This window comes from Dermochelys coriacea, chromosome 10, assembly GCF_009764565.3.
Source record: "Dermochelys coriacea isolate rDerCor1 chromosome 10, rDerCor1.pri.v4, whole genome shotgun sequence".
NCBI lineage: Eukaryota > Metazoa > Chordata > Testudines > Dermochelyidae > Dermochelys > Dermochelys coriacea.
The window spans coordinates 65,705,829-65,733,076 of NC_050077.1; the positions used below are offsets into that span (position 1 = coordinate 65,705,829).

General features: G+C 43.7%; 1 protein-coding gene across 7 annotated transcripts in view; it reads right to left on the reverse strand.

Moving 5' to 3' along the window:
- The window catches only part of SHC4 (SHC adaptor protein 4), a 64,507-nt gene that overhangs the window by 29,178 nt on the left and 8,081 nt on the right, over positions 1 to 27,248 (reverse strand). For 2 of the 7 annotated variants that reach the window (XM_043494028.1, XM_043494024.1), the window contains exon 2: positions 8,273 to 8,343. In XM_043494028.1, coding sequence (XP_043349963.1) covers positions 8,273 to 8,340 — 68 coding nt within the window. In that variant the 5' untranslated portion in view covers positions 8,341 to 8,343. Of the gene's footprint in view, positions 1 to 8,272; positions 8,344 to 9,309; positions 9,611 to 19,571; positions 23,083 to 26,438; positions 26,458 to 27,248 lie in introns of those variants that run through there. The other 5 variants (XM_043494027.1, XM_043494023.1, XM_043494022.1 and 2 more) reach the window with 5 other exon arrangements.

A 27,248-nucleotide genomic window follows, 5' to 3' on the forward strand; every position in this document is an offset into this window, starting at 1 on the left:
CTAACAGCACGCACATGTTCACTTTGTAAAGGAGTAGCAGGGGCTTGTCTATATGCAAATTGCCCTAATTTAACTAAAGGTGTGATATAAAATTGATTTTGCTAACCTGATGAAAAAGGGAACATGGACACTTTAATCGATATTTAGCTTATGTCAATTAGGAACAGGTTTAAGCTACCTTGAAATAAGTCACTCAGACTGAAATAAGCATATCTGTAACTAAACAGGATTAAAAACCTACATAAATTAAACTAGCGCAACTTCAGTGGATAGACAAGGCCTAAGTGCAGCAAATTCAGGGAAGAATAAAGCTAACCAGGATCCACCAAAAAGCAGAGGATCTCCAGATTCTTTTTTCCAGTCTAGGTCTTCTTCCTACACAGACTTATGGTGAGCTATGCCTCTAAGGCCATGTCTACAGAGCAGCTGAGAGGTGCAATTCCCAGCTCAGGTAGATGTACAAGTGCTAACACCTAAATGTAGCAATGTGGCCGCAGCAGCATGGGCAATATGGACTTGGGCTAGCAGCCCAAGTATGTACCCAAGGGTGTTGGGTGGGACCGTACATGGGTGGTTACCCCGAGCCACTGCCTGTGCTGCTGAGGCCACATTCCTATGTTTAGCATGCTAGCTTGAGCAGAGCTATCTTGTGTATATCTTGCAAAGCTGGGAACCACACTTACCAGCTGCAACACAGACACACCCTAAGAGAATCCTGCACAGAACTCTCAGTCCGGGGGCAGGAAGGGAGAAGGTGGCTTTAAGACACCTCTGCATTGTCTAGATCCTGGCCTGCTCTCGGAACTGGAAAAGCTCCTGCTATAATTTAATGAAGTCTTGGGGACATGTCTGAGTTACTGCAGCCTTCCAGAGCTGCAATAGGGACTGTAATACTAGGTACTGTGGCCACAGCCTGGACACATCTCTCCTATCCTCAGCCCCACACCCTACGCCAGAGTTGTGTCCTTCGGAGGCAGCCTTACAACTGTCTCCACAGTTGCTGTGCTTGGGGAATCTTCCCCCAGCCATGTATAGCAGGATCAGGGCCGCATATACCATTCTGGCTCTTTTTGAGGGCACAAAGGGGCCTGAGCAGGGGTGAGGATTTCACCTTCATATTCTTCTTCCCTAGTGAACTCCCACCTGCACACAGAGAGACTGATCCTGCCAACCACCCAGGAGAGATCTTTGTCCTCCTCCCACTCCAGAGTCCTTGCACCTTCTGCCATGGAAGTCAGTCCAGTCAGCCTCAGCAGAGAGCACATTGATACTGCTCAGCCATGAGCTGCACAGCTACTTAGCTGGTTTGCCTCTCCCTGATTCGTTGCCTCTGACCCCAGGATCTTTCTTTCACCTGGCTCGGAGGAATATTAAAAAAAACATACAAAAATGACTTGCATCAAATCCGCTCTCCCTGCACAAATTCTGAGTAAATAGGCTTTGAACAGGCAAAATTTGCAGGGAATGACACTCCATAGCATACCCATGTAGAATTTCTACAGCATCTAGTGCCGCCCACCTGGTAAATTCATTATTATTGATCAGCACAAATGGAACAACCAGCGCAGAATAAAGACCATTCCTGCTTCTTTGTGCCTGTAACTGTAACCCAAGTATTTTTACTGCAGCATTTGATGTGTGTGTGTGTGGCGGGGGTGGGGGGGTGTATTGGCGGAGGGAGCAGGGGGTATTTTAAGTCCAAAGAAAGGGAGAGAAGCAGTGGGGAGAGGGCATGGGTTTTAGCATATTCTGTGTCTGCAGAGCAGGGCAACTTGACTAGAAGGTCCAGAAACATCCAGACATAGGGCGTGGCAGTTACTGGACATGTTCAGCAGCTGTTTCTGAAGCTGGGCAGAGAGCTTTCAATAAGGACAAGGAGTCTTGCAGCTTCCGCAAATTCACTGACAGCTGAGCCAGTCAGAGCTCACCACGGGAAAGTTTATAAATACAGAGGTTAAAGACAGTCCTGTAGACTTAGCTGCATGCAAGACCAAGGGATGCTGTCGGCTGTGGGGGCGAGCTCCCAGGACCGTACTTGTCTGGAAGCAGGCTACGGTTCCTATCTTACAGCAACAGAGGAGACCGGTCATTTTGTTATCCCCAGGCTAGCTGTAAGGATCCCCAGACTTCTCTTTGCTGAAGGCCGCTGAAGAAGTGTTGGGGAAAGAACTGAAATTCTGCGATTCTTCTCAAGCTCTGAAGAGTCCAGGTGACACACACAACGTATCAAGGCCACGGTATAGAAACTGAGAAATCATCGCTGAAAGAAGATCATATGGGAATGTATCTGTGTGCGTTTTAGTAGAGAAGTATAAATGTAAATATATGTAACAAAAGCACAGTGGGAAAGTCGATACAAGAAACAGTAGATTTGGTACCTTATAGATTTTAAGACGTTATTCATAAATGATTCCAAAGACTATTTATAATGTGTTTTGTGTATTAAATATTTGATTGTAAAGAAACTGTATGGTTCCCTCTCTCAAACTATCTGGGATCTATTAACGCCTACCCACAGGGCTTTACATAAAATAGTCCTGAGGTTTAACTCTGTGCAATACTTTCTGAAAAGACAGAGCTCTAGCCTATGTTTCAGCAAAGAGTTAAGCTGCTGTACAGGAAGAAGGGGAGCGTAATAGGTTATACATAACATTGCCTGAAACCGGGAGGCACATACCCAGCTTTGCCTCCACCGCTGCTGTGCGCTACCGTGAATGCACGGCTAGTTATATTCGCACTAGCTTGTTGACCGTTTGTATGAGTACGTGGAGATGAGCAGGGACACTCACCCCCAACTTGTAGAGTAGATGAAACTTTAGACAGACATTTTGGGGCTGCAATTTTGAAAAATGCTCCGTTGTGTAGACGAATGCTATCAAGGTAAAAAAAATCAAATCTATTTTCCCATGTTGCAGATACCTTAGATTATTAAAACTAAAAACATTTAAAATAGCTGATATTTTTGTACATTATTTATACTAGTTTCTCAGCTAGGAGGAGGAGAATAGACTAATCAGTTTTCCGTTTGCTTCTAGTTAGTTGCTAATCTATTGACCTTCAAATTCTGCTGCACTAGCCCAGAATGTTTTAGGTTTGCACTTCTCTTTCACACACACTGCAAGGGGCTGTTTTATTTATTTTTTTTAAATGTTCTCACTGGAATTTTGTAAAGTAATGGAAACATTTCTATTGTTAAGTTTTAACATTGCTCATGTTTACAAAACCTAAAGTTTGGGCCAGATGGGACTTGGTGAATTTCCTTTAAACAATTAATTGCTCATTATTTTCCAAACAATCCATCAACAGCTTTATTTTGTAAATGTAATGACATACTCCATGGCATGCAATTGTGAGATAACCTCACTTTTTGGCTTGTAGAGCGACTGAAGATGACAATTTATTGGTCTGAATGCTAAATGCCGACTTCCATGAGCCAATGGAACGGCACCTACTTTTTTGATCTGTGAATAATTAGCGCTAGGGAATTGTATTAATAGCACAATAGCTTTTTTTAATATACAAAGCCAGGAATGGGCTGGTTGTGTGCATAAGTGCAAACAGCTTCTAATTTCAAGAATACACAAATCAAGGCTGCATTAAAATATGGTACACAGGAACTTTAATGATAGACTTTTAACACCAAGACAAAAAGCAAACTTGGTTTTTGGAATGTACGGACAATACACGAAGCAGGGAAGCTAGCTCAGGTCACAGCAGAGATGAGACGCTACAGCTTAAACAGCCTAGATGTCAGCGAAAGCAGATGGACTGAATCAGGAAGATTAACAGCCTTTGGAGAAACTTTGCTGTGTTCTGGATGGAATGATGGACACCATGAGGGTGCTGCCATTCTTTTGAAGAAGAGAGTGGAGGTCCATCAGCATCAGACTTATGAGAGCCAGACTGAAAGAGAAATGTAATAATATCACCCTGATTAGGTGCTATGCTTCAAAAAATGACAGTGATGAAGAAGTAAAGGACAAATTCTACCTTACACTACAGGCGGCATTAGAGAGAGTACCATGCCATGACCTAACTATCATCATGGGAGACCTGAATACCAAAGTTGGTAAGGACAACACAAACAATGACAGAGCAATGGGAAGACATGGGTGTGCCACCATGAATGAAAACAGAGAGAGGCTTGTTGATTTCTGTAATATGAATAACCTAGTCATCGGTGGAACCCTATTTCAACACCGTGAAATCCACAAGCTGACATGGTGTTCTCCAAATGGCAGAGATAAGAACCAGATTGACCACATGATGATCAATGGCAAATGGTGACACTCACTGACAGATGTGAAAGTGAAAAGAGGTGCAGATATTGGCAGCAACCACCACCTTGTGACAGCCTCCATCAAGCTAAAACTGAGAAGTGTGGGACATTGACAAGCTAAAGTCCTCTGAAATACAGAAAGCCTTCATTCTGCAGTTAAAGAACAGGTTTCAGGAACTTGCAGACCTTGATGAAGAGGAGGGGAATACAGATGAGGAGATCAACAAGAAGCGGGACATAGTAACAGCGATTTATAAACAGAGCACTGAAGCCTGTCTAGGCTACAGGTGGAAGAGAAGGAAGGGGTGGATTACATCCAGCATATGGAACACCATAGAAACCAGACGAGCCCTGAAGAAAAAAAAAAGTTTTAGACACAATATCCCAGAAGCTGAAGGACAAATACCACAAGCAGTATAGCAAGGCACACTGGGAGGTCAAACACCTTGTGAGAGGGGACAAACGACATTATATTGATAATCTGGCAACACAAGCAGAGGATGCAGCTGCTCGTGGTGAACATGGAACCGTCTACAAAATGATGCAGGTTATCAGTGGTAAACGGCAGACACCACCAAACAATCTCATCAGGGAAAAACAAGGCGACCTACTAACAAAAGAAAAAACAAGAAATATGCTGGACAGAGCATTTCAAAGAATTGCTGAACAGGGAGCCACCTAAAGAGAAAGCAAACATTCAGGAGGCAGAAGAAGATCTTGATATCAACAAAGATATCCCAACTAAGGAAGAGATCATTCAAGCCATCAAATCCTTAAAAAAAATGGGAAAGGTCCTGGCAAGGATAACTTGAATGCAGAATTTGTTCAAGGTAAATCCTGAGTTAGCAGCATCTATCCTGGCCCCTCTATTTACATCAGTCTGGGAAAGGGAAAAAGTGCCAAATGAGTGGACCAATGGGGTTTTAGTGAAGATACCAAAGAAAGGAACTCTCAGTGAGTGTAATAACTGGCATGGTATCACACTTATCTGTGCCAAGCAAAAGTATTGTGTAAGATCACAGTCCAACGTATATCAGAAGCAGTTGATAGTGTTCTCAGAAAAGAGCAAGCTGATTTTCTGAAGGACGTGGACATACAGACCAGATCTTCACTCTATGAAACATAATAGAACAGTGCTTAGAATGGCAACAGCAGCTCTTCATAAACTTCATAGACTTTGAGAAGGCTGTTGATAGCATTCACAGGTCCAGCCTATGGCGCATTCTGCAGGCATATAGAATCCCTTATTTCAACTTTACGTGCAGTGTTGATTACAGTGAGCTCAGTTTTGAAGTCAAAACAGGAGTACATCGGGGTGTGTCATGTCTGCAATCCTCTTCAATGTTGCCATCGACTGGGTAATGTGGCATACAACAGAAGACATGCTAAGAGGCATTAAATGGACATCCTTCTCATCCCTGGAAGACCTGGACATCGCAGATGATCTCGCTCTCCTATCACATACCCAACACCATATATGAAACAAACAACTCGACTCAATGCATTCAGCCAGCAAATTGGACTGAAAATCAACTGCAATAAGACAGATATCATGGCCTTCAATATTACCTCCCCATCACCATTACAGAGAGAGGATTATGTTCTCACCAATGTAGAAACATTCACATACTTGGGCACCACCATCAGCCAAGACGGTGGAACAAGCCAGGACATCCGGAACAAAATCAATAAAGCCAGGAACGCCTTCAGGAGCTTAAATACAGTTTTGAAATCATCAAAATACAACACCAAAACCAAACTCAAGATTTATCAGAGCTGCGTATTTTCAACAGTACTTTATAGTGCAGAATGCTGGGGAATGAGAAAGTATGACATGTCCAAACTGTCTTCATTCCATACAACCTGCCTCAGAAAAATCCTCTATCTTTTGGCCCAGAACAATCTCAAACATAGATCTATTGACACAGTGCAGCCAAGAGGATATGAACACCATCCTTGCCAGGAGGCACTGGAGATGGATTGGCCATGTGTTTCAGATGGAAACTGAGTCCATCACCAGAGTAGCAATAAGATGGACACCTGAAGGCAAGTGAAAATGAGGCTGCCCGAAAACAACATGGCAAAGAGTTGCAGAAGCTGAGCTGAAAACCTAGGGCACAGCTGGGGAACCGCTGAAAGACTTGCCAGAAACAGACAGGAGTGGAGGAGCTTCGTCGCTGCCCAAAAGGCCAGAGGCGTAATGGGAACATGATGATGATGATGATTTTAACAGTTTATTTTTCAAAGGCAGAGGCTCACCTCCAACATTCCACTTCGTACAAAAGCCCCATTTAAAAATGATGCAGCATCTTATCAAGAGAATCAATATCAGTATTAGCAACTTCACTTAAAAGATTATTTGAATTTGTCGAATCTGTTTTTGTAATTTTTCAAGTCCCCTTTCCTTAATCTTGCTTATAATAATCCCCTGGAAGTTAAAAACTTTTCCTTCATGTTCCTGTCCCTTCTCAACCCTCCGCAAACACAAACACACTGAGGAGCAGAAATGCCCCTTGGGAATTCCCCAATGTACAGATGGTGTAGTTGGGTGCCAGAAGCCTCACTCACATTCTCTGAATCCCCAACATAAACTGGGCTGGGGAATGGCTTGGGATGGGAGGGAGCATATCTGGGGCATAGCCAGACTACTCTGGCTATTGTGGCTGCAGAGCAGCTCTCTGGCAGCTGGCCTTTGCAGCAGCCCAGAATCTTAGACCTGGTCTACATTTCGGGGGGGGGGGGGGGGGCATAGGGGGAGGATCAATCTAAGTTAGGCAACTTCAGCTACGTGAATAATGTAGCTGAAATCGACGTACTTACATCTACTCACCGTGGTGGATCGACTGCTGCCGCTCCCCCGTTGACTCCGCCTGCACCTCTTGCTCAGGTGGAGTACCAGAGTTGATGGGAGAGAACGCTCAGCGGTCGATTTATCGTATCTAGACTAGACACGATAAATCGACCCCCCGCTGCCCGTCAATCCTGCGGGTAATGTAGACAAGCCCTAGAGGGGCAAAGGTTGGGTGGGCACAGAGCTACCTGTCCGCACACACCTAGGCTGTGCCTCCTGCATGGAGCAGCATAGAATCTAGCCCCAGCTGTTAAAGGGCTTTACATGAGCCACGCTACTTCCCGTTAAGGAGTTTCTTTTGAAAGGGAAAAGTACCATTTATTTTGAACCTCAACCTCAACCATGTGCACTCACACACTTATACACACACAAATATAGAGTAACATGGACTTCACAGATAGGTAAAAAAAATAAAGGAAAGGAAATTCTGGCCCTTCCCAGTCCTGTCACAGTATCTTATTAAAAACACTAATGCCTTACTCCAGAAGACTGAATATCAACACCCATTCACTTGATCTGCAGAGGAAGTTACAAACTTACAAAGATAATATAACACAAAGTATTTCACATTTAAGCAGCCCTACGGGAACTCTACTGAACCCTGATGAGTGATAACATGGTGTTTTTTTATTATTGGCCAAACCCAGGGGTTTAGTATCTAGGAACAAACTTTTGCTGATCTGAAGCCAGGAAATTAAGTCCTGCTGTGCACTAGAAAATGGATAGTATTTCATACCCATTATCCAACCTAACTCTTCTCAGACTCCACGTTCAGCCCTGCTTGGCTGCTCGTGTAAACTGGGCCAAGCAATGCTACACATCTAATAAAGAACTCAAGACTGGGCCCTTGCTAGAACGAGGGACCAATCGCACATTCCATATCTGATATTGAACACATTTTGGTCTCATCTGCACCCAAAACCAAGCGTGAAAGAGGAGGGACCTCAGAATGGGGGCCGTGTGGTGGTGGTGAACACCGATTATTTTCTAGTGCAGACACACCCTATTGTGATCATCAGATATTTTAGACCACCATGTGAGAAAATACAGGAGTCTGAAGAGAAAACCCACATCTAAGGCTTTGTTTAGAAATTAACATTCAGGCTTTGTATTAAGCTGGATGTCAGTCGCTCACCACTTACCTGGTGACTTGTGTCCTGGTGCCAAAGTCCAGAGACCTCATTGACTGCAACACTTCTATACAGCCCATGTACTAGAGTAGAAATGGAGAGCCAAAAAAAAAAAATCAAAAAAAATCCACAGCTATTTAAAAGAACACCTTGAAAAAACAGGAAGAGGGTCACAACTGGGTGCAGACATAATTTTGGACCTTTAAGGACATTAAATACATGTAGAAACATTTGTACATCCATTTTCAAATCTACTCATTAATATATATTTTATTTGATTGAATAATGTAATTGATGAAACAAGGATTGCAAACAATATAACATTAAAAGGAGGCAGGGCAATTGCCACACACAAAAATCTAACCACCTCTCTCTCCCCGACCCCACTTATCATTGGTTATCTTATTTCAGTTTGTGACAGTCCACTAGGTTTACCACTGGACCATGAGGAATGTGTGAAAGGCAGTGGTGACATTTATACATTAGCAGAAGGGCCATATGCCTTAGGACTGTCCTGCAGAGTGGCCAGGCAGGTAGGGAACTGCATGTCACTCCAAATAGGACAGCATGGAGGGAAGTATTGGTGGGTGCAAGAGGAGGGGCCTTTGGATCCATACCTCTGAAGATTCAGTGGCTGGCAACCTCCATATAGGGTGTTGGGAGAGCAGTGGCTGCTATTCCAGTCCACAGCAGCAGGTGTGGAGGGACTGTATCATAGAGCACCAGCCTGTCCCTGGATCAGTGGATGGATTCTGTCCCCTCCAATCTACAGTACACACTTGATTTCCTACAACAAAGCTGATTCATGTGGGCTTTGTACAGGGGTAGGGGTGAAACAAAGAACAGTGTCAATCAGAACCTATATGGAACCTCAGGATGTATTAGCCTAGGGATTCTTTGGTGGTTACATATGAACCTATGGACATTTCTAGCTCAGTACAGTATGCAAGTCAAACCCACTGACTGATATTACTTCACTCCAAAACATGTACAGTAGAACCTCAGAGTTACAGACACCAGAGTTACAAACTGACCGGTCAACCACACACCTCATTTGGAACCGGAAGTACGCAATCAGGCAAGCAGCAGGGACAAAAAAAGCAAATACAGTACAGTTGCACGTTCTTCAGGTGAGTTAGCTACATGACTGTCTCTTCCTGAATTAAAACCTCTGTTTGGTGAATGAAAAGAACTATGGTAAGGAGATTATGGAATATTCTCACAGAAGCTACAGCTGACACTAGCTTAAGGATTTCTGATATTACTGTTACAGAAATATTTTTAGTGTACCCAAGTTTTGTTCTGTTTTTTAATTGTACAAAGTGGTATTTCTGCTGTTGGAAACTGTGACATCGTCCTGTAGAGTTGTGATTTAAAAATTAAAGGAGGTAAAAATCTGAGTTATACATTGCAGCATTTATGGAGAATGGTGTGTTCCCTTATTAGTTAGTTCTCACGAAGGGAGTAGCTAAGCATGTTGCTCAGAAAAGCACTGTAAAAGTCTGTTTACTTGCACAGATTTTAAACTCCATTTTCTCTTAGGAACAGAAATTCAGTGAGCTGGCTGGCGACACTCAGTTACACTGGATGAAACAAAAGATTCAGAGGAGGGAGTGAGTCATATGCTGAGATCATATGATGATGAGTAAATTCACCCTTGCATCCTGAACAGATGCGTGGGAAGATATTCTAAGCAAAGAGGAAAAAAATCAATACTAGATTTTTGCAATAAATTACCCTGACTGGAGCTGATCTGATTCACAAAAGATGACTCCTTACTTAAAACCTGGGCAGAGGAAATACATTAACATGGCAGCTTCCTCAGTTCCCTGACTTGTTTACTGTCCATGAGTGACTTGAAGATACATGATCAATAAAGTCTGAATCTCCAAATCTCAGGGAGAAAAGAGCAGGGAAAAGTGTAGAAAGAAGGTAGTGGCCAGGGTCTAGGAGAAGCTGGCCAAAGAGAATGGGAGAAACTGATCAACGGGAATGGGAGGGAAATGGAAGGCTGTGCCCCAGTATTCAGGAACTTGTGCTGAAGAAGAGACCTGTGGAGCAATCAAAAAGGGACTTAAAGAAGACTTGAACCTCTGCTAAATAAAGCAAAACAGACTGCCCTAGGAAGTAAAAAGCGTGATGCCTTTGACTTCGGGTCTGTCTACACAGGAGCTGTCACTTCTAGTGAAGGTAGACATATCCACATTAGCGCTGATTGAGTAATGCACTACCAATAGAAGTGTAGTTGCCGTGGCATGAGCAGCGGGATGGGCTAGCCACCCAAGTACCTACGTAGGGCTGGGGGTCTTACCCAAGTGTTTCCCTAACTACCCTCGCGTGCTCCCCCTCAACAAAACCCCCTCACCTGAGTTTACTGGTGCTTGCAAACTGGGCTAGCTGGCATGGATGGGGAAGTGGGCTAGAGCCTGGGTTCTGCTTTTGCTCAGGCTTGTAACCACTTTGTAGCAAGGATGCAGGCTCACTCACCTGAGTGCCAATAGTCATCCAGTGCCTTCCCACAATTCCCTTCATGCATCCAGAAGGATGGGCAAATCTCCCACATTTCACGGGGAAAGAATAATTGAGCCACTCAGCTTACTGTACCACAGGGAACCATGGAATATGTCCTGAGAAGGCCTAATGATACTCTCACGGGAGTGCAGCAGTGGGAAGGACAGAGTAACAAGTAACTCTGGTAGGGCTTTGCATTGTGGCTGCTCAGACTCATGCTAGGCTAAACCCAGGTGCAAATCACCTGAGTTACCTCAGCAGTGAAGAATGACTGTCTGACTCAGTTTGGAAGTGGAGGTGGAAGCACTGGCTCCATTAAATAGCCACCTTGGGTATGGAAGAAGTTTGGTTGGAGTCAGAGACTGCCAAAGGTTTGCACAGGCCAGCATTCTCCCGGCTTCCCCCTTTTTATTTTAAAATAGGGCATAGGCATGGGATTAGCCAGCCTAGCATCTGGTGTAAGTGTTTCGGGAAGCAGAAGAAGTGGGATCAAGCCCTTGTGAGTATGACATCCTAACCCTAGTGGTGTAATAAAATACCTTGTAGTACAAGTTATAATATTCTATATGCTCTTTCTCATGTTATAATACGCTTCTGCATATAAAACTTTCAGTACCAATGCTCCTGGGTTAAGAAAATAGTTAAAATCCCAGCAGAGTTGGCTAGAAGAAAGGATGTCTACTTGAACAACAGCCTGGGGCAGGAGCACCTTTAGAAATTACAATGGAATGTGCTACTTCTACACCAATTCAAAGTTAAATTTGGAAATGTGCTTCTCCCCGGTTCCTCAGTGACTGGCTGAAATCAGCAGCCAGATGAAGAAGGGCTGGCAGATGTTAAACCCTAGCAAGGTAGAGTGGTTATGCTTGAAGAAGAGTATGCCATCATGGTGAGGCCACAAATTGTCAAGACAACGTGCAATTTAGGAGTTCTGGAATCCTTATTGACTCAGGTCTTGAATAAAATAGCATTCCCAGAGACACATCCCACCATTTCCAACTGGCTAAGAGACTACATTCCATCCTGGCTGATGATCACTTATTAAATGATAATGCTGGCAATACAATTTATTTAGGCTCGAAAGCATCAGCCCTGAGAAAACTACAGCTACTGCAGACCCACACAGCTTCTTAGGTTACCCAGAGCATGTTGCCCTGGAGCTCTGGTCTCTACATTGGACCTGTATAGAAAACAATGTTAAATTTGATGTTTGGTCCTTCTTTCCATGCTATAAATGGTCATGGCCTACGATACTTATAAGGTCACTTCACTGTCCAGGACCTCAATACTGTCAACAGCTCCACTCCTCAAAAATGATCAAACCATCTACTGCCAAGGTGAGGGTGTTTTCTGAGGAGACAGGCCTTTCTCAGGGGCCCATGGGGACTGTGGTCTCTCCCATAGGATCTCAGAGCTATTATACACCTTACCATGGTCCAGCTGAAAAGCAAGAAACACTTTTTCAACCCGGTCTTCACAAACACAGAGCACTTTAAATTATTCATAATATATATACATTTCTAGCAAGCTACCCATGCTATTTTTCCCCCTGCAGGATGAATGGGAAGAAAATCCCAACTGCAAGATGGTTTAAGTCTAAATTTGGAAAGTGTTACAAGCCACAATAATTGACTAAGTATAAAAATGTAAATGAAATAGGCCAGAGTAATTAGCTTACTCAAGGTTGTTGTAATAAGAGATACAAGTAAAAGGGCCAGTTACTTGTATGCAAACTTTTGAGCTAAACAGCTGATGTAGCATCTGAATATGCCAATAGCAGCTTGATTCTTGATTTCCAAAGCTGTAGAAGGAGGTACTTGTCACTAATAATCAAAGGCCAAAGGAAAGCAGTGGAGAGAATCAAAGCTGAATCAAGGGTACTGCACAGAGCAACAGCAGCAGGGGATGCAGATAATGTACTGTCCTGACTACAGAAATACTCTGCCCAAGGAAAAGCACCATAATTAAATTTGAGCCCTAGGCTAAGAACATGAGTTCTGCAATTAGGGCTCAATCCAGAGCCCAGAGATGGTAAATAGTAAAGTTACCATTGACTTCAGTGAGGCAGGGTCAGGCACGTACATGGTAGTCCCTCTTTCGGGTATGAGGGACAGGATTTGATAGTATGTGCTAGAGAGGATTGTTCCTTGCTAAATGAGAGGCCAACAACTCTTCAAACAGGTATAGGTGTGAGAATAACTCCTGACTCCCGGTATTGGGTGGGGGAGGGTAATCCTGGCTAGCAGGGTCTAGACATCTTTATGCCGAAGCTGATTTGGGAACAATTCCTGTGTAACCGAGCTGGGGCAGTTAAAGGTGCAACCTTTTCCCTTCTAGTTACAACAGTATGATGCAAAGTCAATGAAAAGCAGGATGAAAGGTCGCGTGGGAGGAGGTGCCAGGATGCAGCAACACAGGTTGTGACTTTGATGGCCCCTTCAACTACAGCTCCAAGGCTCCTGCCTTGCCTTTCCTTAACACAGCTAATGCTTCCAGTACTAGTTTGAACGACTGCAGTGATTCACTTAAATAAGTGAGACAGCGAGCAAAATGCCGTGCTTCAAATTAAACCATTCAGCTGAAGCTTTACAGTTTTACTTATTAGTTAACAGAGGTGACCCACTCTTTGGTCAGTGTCAACCCCTGCAGATCCAAAGGCTGACTAGCCAGGAATTGGCACTCTGTGCTTTTAATGAAAACAGTCCTGTATTATGCTGCTACCAAATAGCTTTGTATCCAGTGTATATGGAGTTTAAGTACTGACTAAGTTCAATTCACTATAAACATAATGTAGCTGCGTGGAGAAAGAAAGCAACAAACATTTGTACTGAATGCAAAAAAGCATGCCAACAATGCTACTCTGATTGAAATACTTCTGTACCCAGCATTGCTCTAACAAGGAGCTTTAGAACTAGAAAGTTTCTGAGTTTCCCATCTCTGCCTCTTCCTCCCCTTTCTGGGTAATGGTGCCCTGTGTTTGGGACTGCCTCACTCACAGGGCTATGCCACTGGGGGTGCTCCGATCACAGTGTCCTCATTCCCAGTGTGCTTGAACAAACCTGATCTCTGCAGCTCATGTGTAGTTGGGTTAAGCTTCTTCATACAACTGTTGGGTTTGTTTGTTTTTTATAATGCGCTTCTGAACTTTTAGTGGAGCCAAAGGCTAAGGAAACCGTCACAAAGCCATAGCCATAAATAAGCTCTGGTAGTCACTGTACCAAGCCTGATTAATCCAGTGACAGCCCTGCCTTCCTGTTGGTTTATGTATTGGTCTAACTGTTAGAAAGGGGCAGGTACCGTCAACAAAACTCTAAACCATAGCAATACACAGTTCAAAATTCTATTTTCGTCAATGCAGAAAGGTGGTGGTTTGAGGTTTTGTTTTGTTCTTTCTTCTTCTTCCAGTTTTCTGGTTTATAATGTCATTATCAGCCACCACATCAGGCTGCTAATGACCAGCTGAACCTTTCAGTTCTGCCCCAGGTTCTAGTTCTCCAGAAGTTCATTAACTGCCTGTTCCCCAACCTGCAGGGTGCTGAGTTCCTCCTGCAAAACTCTGAACACCTTCCAACCCCAAACAAAATCCAACAGAGCAAACAAATCACTGGATTACATACACAATTCTCCCCCTAGGGAGAGGATGAGCGAGAGAAAGAATGAACCACATGTGACAGATGTTAGGTTGCTTCATGCACTACTGGCAGGTGCTCTGATACTCCGGGGCTGAGGGCAGAATAAGAAGCCATATAGACTAGACTAGAACCCAAATGGAAGCAGATGGTTCTCAGCACTAGAGCAAGTCAAAATCCTTTAATGCAAAAACATTTTGGGATGAAAAATGACTTTCACTAAATGGAAATTTACCCAAGAAAAACATTATTTTTGGTTGCATTTTCCCCCCCCATTTTTGGACAAAAATCATTTTAAAAAAAATCGCTGAGGAATTTCAATGAAAACAAAATATTCACTTGCAGATTTTTTTTGTGGAAAATCAAGTGCATTTTCCAACTGGCTGCACTGGGCCCCTTTGCAGGCTCTAGCCCTATCCGGATTCTTTCAAAGCTCAGCCCTGCTTTGAGCTACCAGCTTCAGATGAAGTAAAAGGCCTAAGCAGCACTATTTTCTGTTGGAAACCACTTGCTACAATAAAGAGCCTGGGTACCAATTTAAACGCGGTCAATACGGAGTTAAAGTTGGTAACAGTTGATAGCTATTTGATGGACTTCTATCCATCAGAGAGGATACTATCCCTCTCTTCTTGGCTGTCGCAGCAGAGACCACGGACAGAGTTTGTGTTACCCTCCTGCCACTCATCGCTAGCAGTGGTACCTCCAGGTCAGGGTGAAACACATGGACCAGAGCATTGAGGAAGTTTGCGCTACCACTGCTCAGGCTGAACCTGTTCTGTGGATAGAGGAATTTAATCCCGAGGGCTATCAAATAGCAGGACTGTCCAGCATCCGCCATATTTTACAAGCCATCACAGAGAAATGGCTGTTTAGTTGCCATGGGTCACTCCCTTCCTTAGAGGGACTGATGGACCTGCTTCTGCCATGTTCCCATCACCTTCTAATCATGCAGGGAGAAGAATACTGAAACAAAAGGACTAATCACAATTGATAAGCCACTGGGCCAGGGCGCTATTGACAGGATATACAGGAGCATGACTCCTGGGAATTCCTAAATCAGCCGTTACAACCACAGCTGCCTGCTCCTTTCACCCAACGCTCCTGTAAGCTTTTGACCCCCAGGGGAGGTTCAGCTAAACACCTGTGTTCTTATTCATTCCGCCATGGATATTATAATAAAATACTTGCACCTAGTGCTATGCCTGTCGCAGCAAAAACAGCTAAAAATACATCCTGGTTCATGACTCACAGATGAGGCTGAGAAGCAGTGAGTCACTGAACTTAATCTACTTCCCAGGAGAGTCTTGGATTTTTCATTTTATTTATTTTTGGGGTCAGCTTGGCAAAATGCCAAATATCCTATTTGTGTCAACATTTGTGTCCATCCTATTTCTGAGTGACTCAATCCAGGTTTTTGGGACTACATCTCCAGCTCCAAAAAGCCTCAAAAACCAGAGCTTTAGCTGCATGAGACTTCAGGCATAATAAAAACATTGCTGCCACTAAAACTGCATGTGACCCGTTATTTTCCTGCTTCTGGCCAGATCCTGGCATTTACATTACTAGACTGTTATGGGTTTATCAGTTTTCACCAAGTCACATGACCTGAGCTCAGTTCCCGGCTCTGCCACAGATTCACTGTGTGATCTTTGGCAAATCATTTAATCTCAAATCCCGCTCTGCCAAGTGGGGATGGCCACTCTTTCCTTTCTCACACCCTTTGCCTACCTGGGCCCCAAACCTGCAAAGACTTAAGACTGTGCATAATATTATACACCTGAGTAGTCCCCCACTGAAGCCAACAGAACTACTCAGATATGGAAAGTTGTGAGGGTGTTTAAATCTTTGCAGGATTGGGGCTCTAGTGTGAGAGCTCTTTGGGGCAGGGCAACTGTCTATCCAGTGCCTAAGCCCCACCATGCCCCAGTCTCAGCTACTAATGTAACAGAAATCATAATGACGGAAGAAACAAAATGAGAGAATCACAGGTTTCAGAGTAGCAGCCGTGTTAGTCTGTATTCGCAAAAAGAAAAGGAGTACTTGTGGCACCTTAGAGACTAACAAATTTATTAGAGCATAAGCTTTCGTGAGCTACAGCTCACTTCATCGATGAAGTGAGCTGTAGCTCACGAAAGCTTATGCTCTAATAAATTTGTTAGTCTCTAAGGTGCCACAAGTACTCCTTTTCTTTTTGCAAAATGAGAGAATGAGTTTTAAGACGATATAGAACCAAAATAGCCTCAATTTACAATGTTTTGCAGTGTTGAATTTTTTAATTTTGTTTTGGGGGGAGGCAGCAGCTGGTAGTGCTCCCCCATATTCAATGGGAGCTCATCCCCAAGTTGGGATGGTTTTGTAGGGAGCCAATTTGATTATTTTAAAAATAATACAAGAAAAATGTGGTATGGAACACCTATAAAGTCAGCTAAGATTTGACTCAAAATACACCAAACCCTGCCCCTAGACACCATTAATATAACCTGGATAATACAACTTGGATCCTCTCATTAGTTTTCTCATGCAGATTTCAGTAAGAAATCACCTGTGAGTAAACGCAGGATTGCACAGGGTAACATGAGAACAGTCATACTGTGTCAGCCCAGTATCCTGTTTTCTGATAGTGGCTGGTGCCAGATGCTTCACAGGGAATGAACAGAACAGAACAGAACAGAACAATTACCGAGTGATTCATCCCCTGTTGTCCAGTCCCAGCTTCTCAGAATCAGAAGTTTAAGGACACCCAGAGCAAGGGGTTATATCCCTGACCATCTTAGCTAATAGATGGACCTATCCACCATGAAATGGAGTTGGGTATAGAAGCTCTTGTGCATGATCTCTCAGGAAAAACTTCAAAGTGGACATGGTATTCCTCAATTCCTGCCTTAAGCTCAGTCTTGCAAACCCCCTTACTCAAGAGACCCCCAACTTATTTTATAGAGGTAACCCAACAGCTATCAGATGAATAGCACTTATAATGGTAAAGTTCTCAGATCCTTCAAGAGAAAGAGTGCTGTGAAAAAATGCAAGCTACATGATATTAGTACAATATTAAATTCTAAAATATCCGACAATTTCCCCTTCAATATTTTTAATAGGAGACTCCAGTAAATAAGACTTTTGTTGCAAAAATTGTGCTTAACAAAATCATTCAAGATTTTGCAGACTGTTCATACTATTGATTTCGAGACTGATCTGTTGTAATACTATTAAAGTACTGTTTTATGGCCTGATTCAATGACCATGGAAGTCAGCAAAATGATCCCTAGCAACCTCTTTGGATTGGGCCTTCAGTGTTGGATGGTGGTAAGGAAAGATACTATTTTCATCAGTCTGTATCTTGTTGTGAATAGAACGCATAGCCAGCCTGTCTTTGTGACGGTTGTGCATAGTTATAATCTCTTCTTGGCAAGCCTTGTCCACAGTAATTATCTAATTGAGACTAGCAAGTATAGTACAGTAACTCACTGTGTAGTCCCCAGTCTGATTATAATGAATACGGACAGTCCCACACATTCTACTGGCAAACAACATATAGACAGTTCATGCTGTCTAGTTACTCAGTCTTTCTATAGGAAGACACCAATTAGGCAGTACATGAAAAAAAGGATATGTAAATACATTTCCTTCTATACTCTCTAAACAAAGAAGTACCAAACATATTTTGGAACACAGAAACATGGAAATTGCTATACCATCCAAGATCATGGACCATCAAGTCAGTATCCAGGGTTTGTCAGTGGCCTGTACCAAATGCTAGAGCTAGACAAAACTTGGAACACATCCCTCGGCCCGCGCCGCTTCCTGCAGCGGCAAACCGCGGCCAGTGGGAGCCGTGATCGGCCAAACCTGCAGACCCGACAGGCAAACAAACCGGCCCGGCCCACCAGGGGCTTTCCCTGAACAAGCAGCAGCCCTAGTTTGAGAACCACTGGTCTAGAGGACTGGAGAAGGGTAAATATAGTATTTTTTTTTTTAAAAAAGGGGGAACAACGAGCACCAGGAGAGTTATAGACTGGTCAGCCTAACTTTGATACCTAGAAAGATACTGGAGCAAATTATTAAACAATTTGTAAGAACCTAAAGATAATAGGGCTATAAGGAATCACAAATTTGTCAAGCAAAAATCATGCCAAATCAAAGTACGGAAGCCATGGCTTTGCCCAGCCTCTTAGGCCATTATTCTTGAAGTAACTTGAAAAAAAATTTGTTGTAATTTTCCCATGGCATAAGCTTTCTCTGTGCCTAATGTAGACAGTCTTCCATTTTGGAAAGCTATTAGACAGGAGATGAACCTTAAGAAATTAAAAGGTCAGGGTCAAAGGTCCCTGGGAAGCAACTGTCAGTTCTTTTCACAGTGCAAGAATTAGGGTAACAATTGTAAAATCTACACTGGGAAAGAAGAAAAAGAAATGATGCATGTGCCATGCAGGAGGGAAGCAGAAAATACAGTTTGCAGGGAATCATTCATGCAGCAAGGTTTTCTTCCCAACAGAGAGTGAAAAATAGAGAGACAAAATGCAACAGTGCCAGCACAGCACTGAAAATGAAAGATATCGGGCCGATATGAATCCTCCATGAATGCACAGCTTCTAAACAGATAAAAGGGTTTACTGCATGCACTGGGAGTACTAGGAAAATCAGATGCATTTCAAATGCCAATTTAGGACTATAAAACATGCTGCATGAAAGCAAACACCCTTGGTGTTTCCAGGAGAGATGATGCAAAAGAACTGCAATTTACAGCAGGATTCTCAGCAACTATTACACACCTACAGCAACATGACAGCGTTTCGACCCATTTGAGATTTTGTGCTGCAGGATTGCTGTAAAGGGGATAAAGAAATTATTTAGTGTTCACCTCCCTCAAACATGGACTTCCTTATTCTTTTTTCAAATCAGTTAATCTGCTTAAGGAGCATTTATTATAATAAACCTTCAAGGAAATGCTTTTGGAGACTACTATTATGTTACTCCTTTGAATTACTTATGTACTTTAATTCCCCTTAGTATAATCAACACGTCACTTATACAAGGCCTCAGGAAACAGGGAACATGCAGTATCCAGTGATTTCAATACCTAGTGAAGAAGTGGGGAAAGGAAGGTTATGTTGCACAAGCCCACACAATTTAATTTGTTTTTTTTAGTGGAAAATCTGAGAGAAGCTACTTACTCGTACACAGTAGGTCATGCCAGTCTTCACAATGTCCCCTCCGCTCTGCACCGGTTTGTCCTGTTTGCTTAGAGGGGCAGACTCAAAGCCCAGCAAGATGCAGTCATCTTGAGATTTTGTATTTACATCGAGTTTGTCCGGGTCCTGCCGTGGATAAGAAGTAGGCAGGCAGCTGATTAAACTGATTTCTGGTGAGGTTGGGCTGCTTGGAACAGTAACACACTCTGTGAGTTTAATTCTTGGCACCTCTTTTGTCCCCAGACAGAAGTTTTTAAAACCAGGCAGATTAGACGGATTGGATAATTTAATATTAGCCATTCGGGGGATCAAAGTGCACAAAGTGGTGGAGCTGTCCTGTGTCCCCAAGGTGACATCCTCAATTGGTAAATGAGGTGTTGAGGAACGAGAAGATGAAGAGGAGCCTTTGATATTTAAAGAACTACTTTGTGTACCTTCCTCTAATGATGTTATAAAATCATCCCTAAAGCGACTGTATTTAGCCCTGTGAAGCATTCCTGGGTGTCTAAATCGGCCTACATACAGTATGTGTCCACTGAGACTGTGCTGACTGCGTTCTCTCATAGCCTTGGAAGTTCTGTAACTGGATACTGTTGCATAAATTGGCTTTCTTCTTGTCGATAAATGACATGGAAATTAAGCAATTCAAACTATTTTAAAAACAGACACCAAATGGATATTTTTTGTTGACTGCTTCACACGTGTCTTATTTTTCTTAATAAACATAGCTTAAGTCTGCATGGTCATCTGTAAATTATGCTAAAGGAAACGTACACACAGGTATAACAATGCTACAGCAGGTTAATCTGAAGAGATGCTATCCATATCTAAAATCACTTCTGCCACAAGCAAGCAAGCCACTATATCATTCTCAGCTTTGAACACTCACTGTTATAGCCTGCATCATTAACTGTGAACCCTCGGCTGCAGAAAAGACTAAAATAATATTCCACAGAAAGCAATACAAGATAGAGAGAATCTCAAAAGCAATTTCAGATTAGCAAGAACCCAAAGAGATACCTGACAAGCCCTGTTCTTAGCATTTTGTATTCAGCTGCGCAACTGGAAAGAAAAATCATGGTTCTGCAATTTGCACATTCTTTATTCACACAATATGATTTTAAAAAACATGCAAAATAATTCTCTGAATGTAGTCAGCAGTTCTTAATACAAATCTTGCTAATTCTTGTTTTTAAAGTCATTCAGCATCGCAATCTAGAAATACGCTCAATATTTGTATGGTCCAGCACAATTTTACTTCAAATCTCCAGACTCATCATCATCATCTTTGTGCAGCTTCTTTGTCAGCCCTTGAGTCATTTCTAGCTTTTCCTTAAAAGCCAGGTTAGAGCAGAATTTTTCTGTTCAAAATTCTGAAGAGAGTGTTGCCGTTTTTGTGAATGAAGTTTTCTGAATGCATTTTTCTGTGTGCAAGCTAATAAATCTGTGAATGAAGCTGAGAATGGCTATAACTGACTGACAGTCCCAGGGGTGTTTAATTTTCATCCAATCAGAAGAAAGCCTGGTGACTCATACACCATAAATACACTAAAGGAGTAGCCATGAAAAAAATGACTTTTTCAGGGGGTGCGGTGGGGGGGGGGGAAGAACAGTTTTAATGTGCCAGTGATACAATTTTTGCTAAGAACATAGCAAAAATTCTATTTTGCCATTATGTCTGCAAGGCACCATCAGAAGCCAATAATTGAATCTATTGTTCCACTGATATTAGGACATATGGTACGATTCCTGTGGGAAGATGTGATGCATCTTTCTTAGAAACTAAGTTCTTTTTTTTTTTTAATTGATTGTTGGTTCAATATCCGATTTATTGCAACATCCTGTGCCTATCAAATTTACTCTAAAGACATGATGAAAACTGCAAAAGCCTAAGCACACAGGAAGCCAGAATCTGAAAAGGCAATGGCATAATCTTTCCTCAAATTGCTGAAATAATGAGCACATAATTCATAGAAACGTTTGTGTTTACTTATGTCCTGTGCAGTTGGATTCAAGCAATGCCTGCATCCAGATGTTATTTTCAACTTCAGGAAGGATGGCATTCACACTTCATTAAGTATCGTGGTGACTTCCCTGCTGTCACTACCCCCACACACATGGATTTCTTCGATTAGAGGGGTGGAATTTTTACTCCACTTCAAAACCTGCTTGCACTAAAACTCACCAATGCTAATAAAATCATGATGGGTAAACATCCTATGCATTAAAATGCTAGCTCCAATATCACTGTATAGGATAAGTGAAGGACCATCTTATGCTACTTCACAGAAACCACATAGCTTTTTAAATAGATATTGTCAACCCTGTTTCAAATTCCTACCTCTCTTGAAGGCATTTATATGGGCCTCAACATCACTTAGCTTCTTGATATCCATGATTAAAAGCCCAAGAGCAGAGATTTGCCCAGCTGAGCCTTCAAAGGCCATCTCTACACTGCATTGTAAACCTGAGTCTGTGAGACCTGGCCTTGTGGACTCTGTTTCCAAGCCTAGTCTTGATTGTCCAAGCTTCTTCATTATAAACCTTGTCCACACTGAAAAATTGCAAAATGGCCCCAAGTCACTGCAGGACTCGGGCTCTGACCTACCTCGCTATTAGGGTGTTAGGATCCTGGTCAGACTGATTTGTGTTCCGGACGGAAATAGGGTTTGGGCTCAAACCCGAGTCAGAGCCCAGGCTTAGTGTGCTGTGTGGACATGCCCTCAGAATCAAAGCATTTGAGAATCATGCAGTTAGAACTCAATTCCTGCCCCTCAGCAAGTCTGTTCTATCAGTTGCTTGTGACACTTTATCACTAGCTTTTAAAGTTTTCAATATTAAATTAATTTTAAGATGAGGATATTGAGCCTGATTCTTCTCTCCTGTATATTTGTATAAACCAAGAGTACCCTCTGAGGGAGGGCTGGATTCCTAGCTGATAATCTTGAGTACAACAGCAGGAGTGAACTAACAACATATGGGTTAATAAAAAGAGATAAGTCAATGCTGCCAACAGGTTACACACGTCTCATCTTACACAGCATCTAGTATTATTCCTGAAAGTAGATTGAGAGGTAAAATTAAAAGAGCTGTATTCTAGAACTGGACCAATACTTGCTCTAGGGGACAATTGCTTCATTTAAATCAACCCATTTCAGGAGGATCCATCATATTCGTTTTGAAACCAAACACTGACAAAACCTAGTCAAACTGCCAGTTAAAACAATGTCCAACTCCTCGTAATTGTATTTAATAAAGGCTTCTAAACACTTTCTACCTGTTGGTGCTAGCAAATGACGAGTGCTATCATTTATTGTACACTTTGAGCAAAGAAACTCTTATAGCATTAGTATCCGTCCTTTTAGTTCTTTGCTTTAGACACTATTTTAGGACTCCGACCCAGCGCTACAGTGACTGTGTTTGCAGCACTGATCATTCCAGTTTTTAGAAGCATCTGCAAAATGAAAAAGAAGATTTTATAAGACAGATCCTCAGGGGTGTAAGTCAGTGTAACTCCATTGACGTAAATGGAGCTACATAGATTAACACTGATTCTGACCTGTTGAGTTTGCATGAACTGCATGAGCTGGGAGCGGCTGCTGTGTTGTTCCGCACTATCAAAGGACTTCAGAGTCACCGAACCAGTAGAATGCCAAGATAGGCCCATTACACCAGCAGAACAAACTCTCATTGGCTTATCAAACATTAAGGCATGTCACTTTCTACCAGCTTCTGAAAACTGCTTTTTCTATTGGATATCACATACTTTCCACTCGCAGACTGTATCAGACTGAGCTGGTTTAATGCACAGACACCACAGGCCTGAGTCCCAGCTCCTGGAGTCAAAAGGTTCTAGCCCTCATGATTGCAAAGAAACCTGGTAAATGATACCCAGGCACAGCTGCTGCCAGGATGTCTGCCTGAGTCTGCAGAGAGCCTGAAACAATAGCTCAGAGCTGGAAACTGCCCCATGCACTTCAATGAGGTCTTAACACCAAGATGCTTGGGTGGGTGGTGGTGGGGAAGTCTGCCATGTCACCTCAGTAGAGGACTCTGATTTTGGCAGGAAGAGAAATGCCCAACCAGTGTGTGAAGAACACCTAGTTGTAAATGGTCACAGATAGAACAACCAACATTTCTGCACTTCTAGCCCAGCCCAGCCAGAAGGCTGCACGTTTCAGCCCTGCCTGGGGGTCTTCTCCACTTCCCTGCCTCCTGGGGTACAGAATTGCTGCAGGAGGCAGGCAAAGCTCCCTCCCCATCCAATGAGGAGCTGAAACTGTTCTCACAGGAGCCCAGCATCTCTGGGCAGCTCCATCTCCTCATCTCCTCTCTCCTCCTGCAAGCAAGGGGATGGATTCTCTGCTCCTCCCCCACTTTCTGCAGCAGTGGGCCTGGGATAGGATCGGGCAGGTGAAGAGCTCCACCCACGCACATTTTTTGCAGACCTCTTTAGGCACTGAGTGCAATGGGTCTAGCCTGCCCACCCAACAGATCCACCCTACTGCTCCTGGGAAAAGTGTCACGTGCTGCTGCTAGGAGATCAGGCCACAATGTGGGAGCAGAACCAAGGTGGGCCCCATGTCATAGTGTGTCTGGGCTTGCTTGAGTTCAGCCCTCTCTGCAATGTCAGCCATGTAGGAAGAGCAGGCAAGATTAGGTGTGCAAGAGTCTGCTGGCTGGTTTAGCCCAATCATCAGCCTGACGTTGCTTAGCCCCTTCATGCTAAGCTGCAGAGCAAACACAGAAATAGGCCTATTAAGAAAAAAAAAGCCCATCCTAATCAATGGCAGGGTAACAGAACATGAACTTACAGTACAGCTCAAAGAGACCCTGCAGGTGGCCATCAGAGGGCAGACACCAAAGTCAGATTGATCTTAATGGTACAGTTCTAGGGCAGGAAAGCTTTGCGAGAGCTCCAAATTTTGAGTGCGACGCACTTATCCAAAATACATTTGATTTGGTCAGATCTGATTGTACTAGGCAGCATCAGACATCACAGAGCCAGTTGGGTAAGGAAAAAAAACCCAATGACTTTCTGCATTTATTAGTTACTGCAAATGTTGCTACAGGAGCTTGGGGAAGAGCCATGGAGACTTTCCCTGCAAGGTCATCAGTTCAAATCCAGTCTAGATGGTAATGTTCCACCCTAAGCCGCTGTTATGTGTTATGGCCAGGCCCCCTATGCACAGACAGCTACCTGCCACGCAAGCCAGTTATCCTACATTGGTATCTGGGGCTCCCCCTTCTCATGGCCACTGGTTTGGAAAGGGTTGGGGGAGAAGTCCCAGAGCTCCCTTTTCCCCTGACCACCTCTGTTATTTTTATGCACATAGAGGCCTCAGTGGAGATCAGGTCCCCTATTTACATGTAACCCTTCTGCCCATCAGAGTTGGCAGCAACAGGGGCCGCGTTCAGTATCTAGGGGTTCCATTCCAAAAACAATGCAAAACCAGCTCGAGCCCCCATTCAGTGACTTGGGACAAATATATACCACCCCTGCTGGGGACCTCTAAGAGGAAATACTTCCGCTCTCACAAGCGCAGAGTCTGAGTGTAGCAAAAGCCTTTTAATAATGGAGAGAAACAATGTGGCATTATGTTGGGGAAACACCATCAACAGGATTCATAACACAACCCATGAGCCAAAACCCACCCCAAGCAAATTGGGCCGTATCCTCTCTCTTTGGTTCTTGAGTCCAGCAACCCAAAAGCCACCCGAAGTCCCAAAAGTCCAACAACCCAAAAGTCTCTGTCCCTGGTCAGTGCAGCCCCAGAGTTCGAAAGTTTATCTGCAGAGTTCCTCCCAACCTGGGTGGAAATGGGGGAGCTTAAGCGGCGCCTTACGTGGTCTGAAGCCGACTGTCCAACCTCTCCATGGGGCTCTGCTCTGCTCCACTCTACCAGCCGCCCTGTAAATTGCTCTGCCAGCCGTCCTGTGAGCCGCTCCTGCCGTCCCGTGAACTGCTCCGCTCCACCAGCCGTCCCATGAACTGCTCCACAATACATCTTCAGGCTCCCCCACTAAACACAACGCTTAGTGATTTCAGCTTGTAGCAGGGGAGCCTCAGTACTGGTACACCATTGGCCCAAAGTGAATTTAGCTCAGCAACCCTGTAACTAGACTCATAGTAGAATAAAAACTAGCTCTGATATTCCACCATGGAGAGAGGAGATGGTGCAATTAGCATGTTGGGCCCTCATCAGGGGCCCGTACCACCAGGTATTAATACCTGTCCCCAGCCTCTCTCAATTCACTGGGTTTTGAAACCCATGACCCCTGCCTAGCGAGTGCTGCTTAGTTGATGGGGAGTCCCTCCATCATAACAAAAGGCCAAGTACAGTTCTACTGTCCTTGATTCACATAATCAGGATAACAACAGTTTATTCTTCCTGCCCCAACAACAGAGAAACTGGAGCTCCTACAGCAGCCAAAGTGACCATCAAGGCAGGGTGCGTGTGCCTATGCAAATGAGATCAGCCCCTGAAATACTTTTCCACAACCCACAATGACTCGCCACCACATGTCAGGATAGAGGTCATCCTGACTCTGCTTACATACAATCTAAATAGGTCAGGGACAGGGAGGGTCTCTTTTCTGTGTTTGAGGACCCCTCACACAGCAGGGCCCTACCATCATAAATATTTACAGGACAGACCCAGCCCTGTGGTCCTTTTGGATTCCTCAGTGCTACCAGATGGCTAATGAGCCATAGTAGCAAGAGATGCCCAGTTCCACCTGCAGCTGGCCTAGAGATTGGACTCCAGGTAATCAATCATATACAGCCCAGGCCAGGACAGGTGAAATTATTGCAGCTCATTCCATGTAGGAATGAAGCCCCATACTCACAAATAGCTTGCACTGGTACAAAACACAGCAGCCTGTCTGCTTAGCAACATGTAACCATCACCACATAACCCCAGTGTTCTCTGTACTGGCTTCCTGGCGAATATAAGGGGAAGAGAGAGAATTGTTACTTCTGTTTTGAAAGTGCTCAGATATTTATGGTGGAGGTGGTGCGCTGAGGCACATAAGCAAGAGAAAGGATGGGACAATGAATGAGGGGGTTGGAATGGATGAGGAAGGAGAGTGAGTCAGGCAAGAAGGCTCGCCAGCCCAAGACAGGGGTTAGAGTAAGCAAGAAAAGGAATGAGAGCAGGGCAGGCTGCGTTCAGGTCTTGCATACACTAGAAACAGACTCTAAATCTTCCTCACTGCTGCTAAGAACAATTCACTTGCATTGGGGTTAGTAACATGAACCCTAACATAGGTGGGTCACTTGTGTTTTTAAACACAGCCTCTGTCAGACCTAGCCTGAGCACCATTACATAGCTGGCATTAAAAGAACTGGTGACTCATCCTACTACAGCTCCCAACCTTGTTAACACCGGTGGACGGTGGAGCTGAACCAACGTCAGCAGCAACAGGAAATTCATGTAGACAACTCACGAGCGTGCCCGTGCCCGTCCCCTCCTGACACAAATGAGGTAAGATCCTTGTGAAGGGAAGTTTCAGAGATTACATGGGAGCAAGGTGGCAGAACAAGAGGGAGGGGCTGGTGGCTGTGCATGGAGCCTGTAAACAGCAAACTGAAATACTAGTGCCAGTGGCATGCACCTTCCCGCTGATGCCAATGGTTCTAGTCCAGCAGAAATTGAA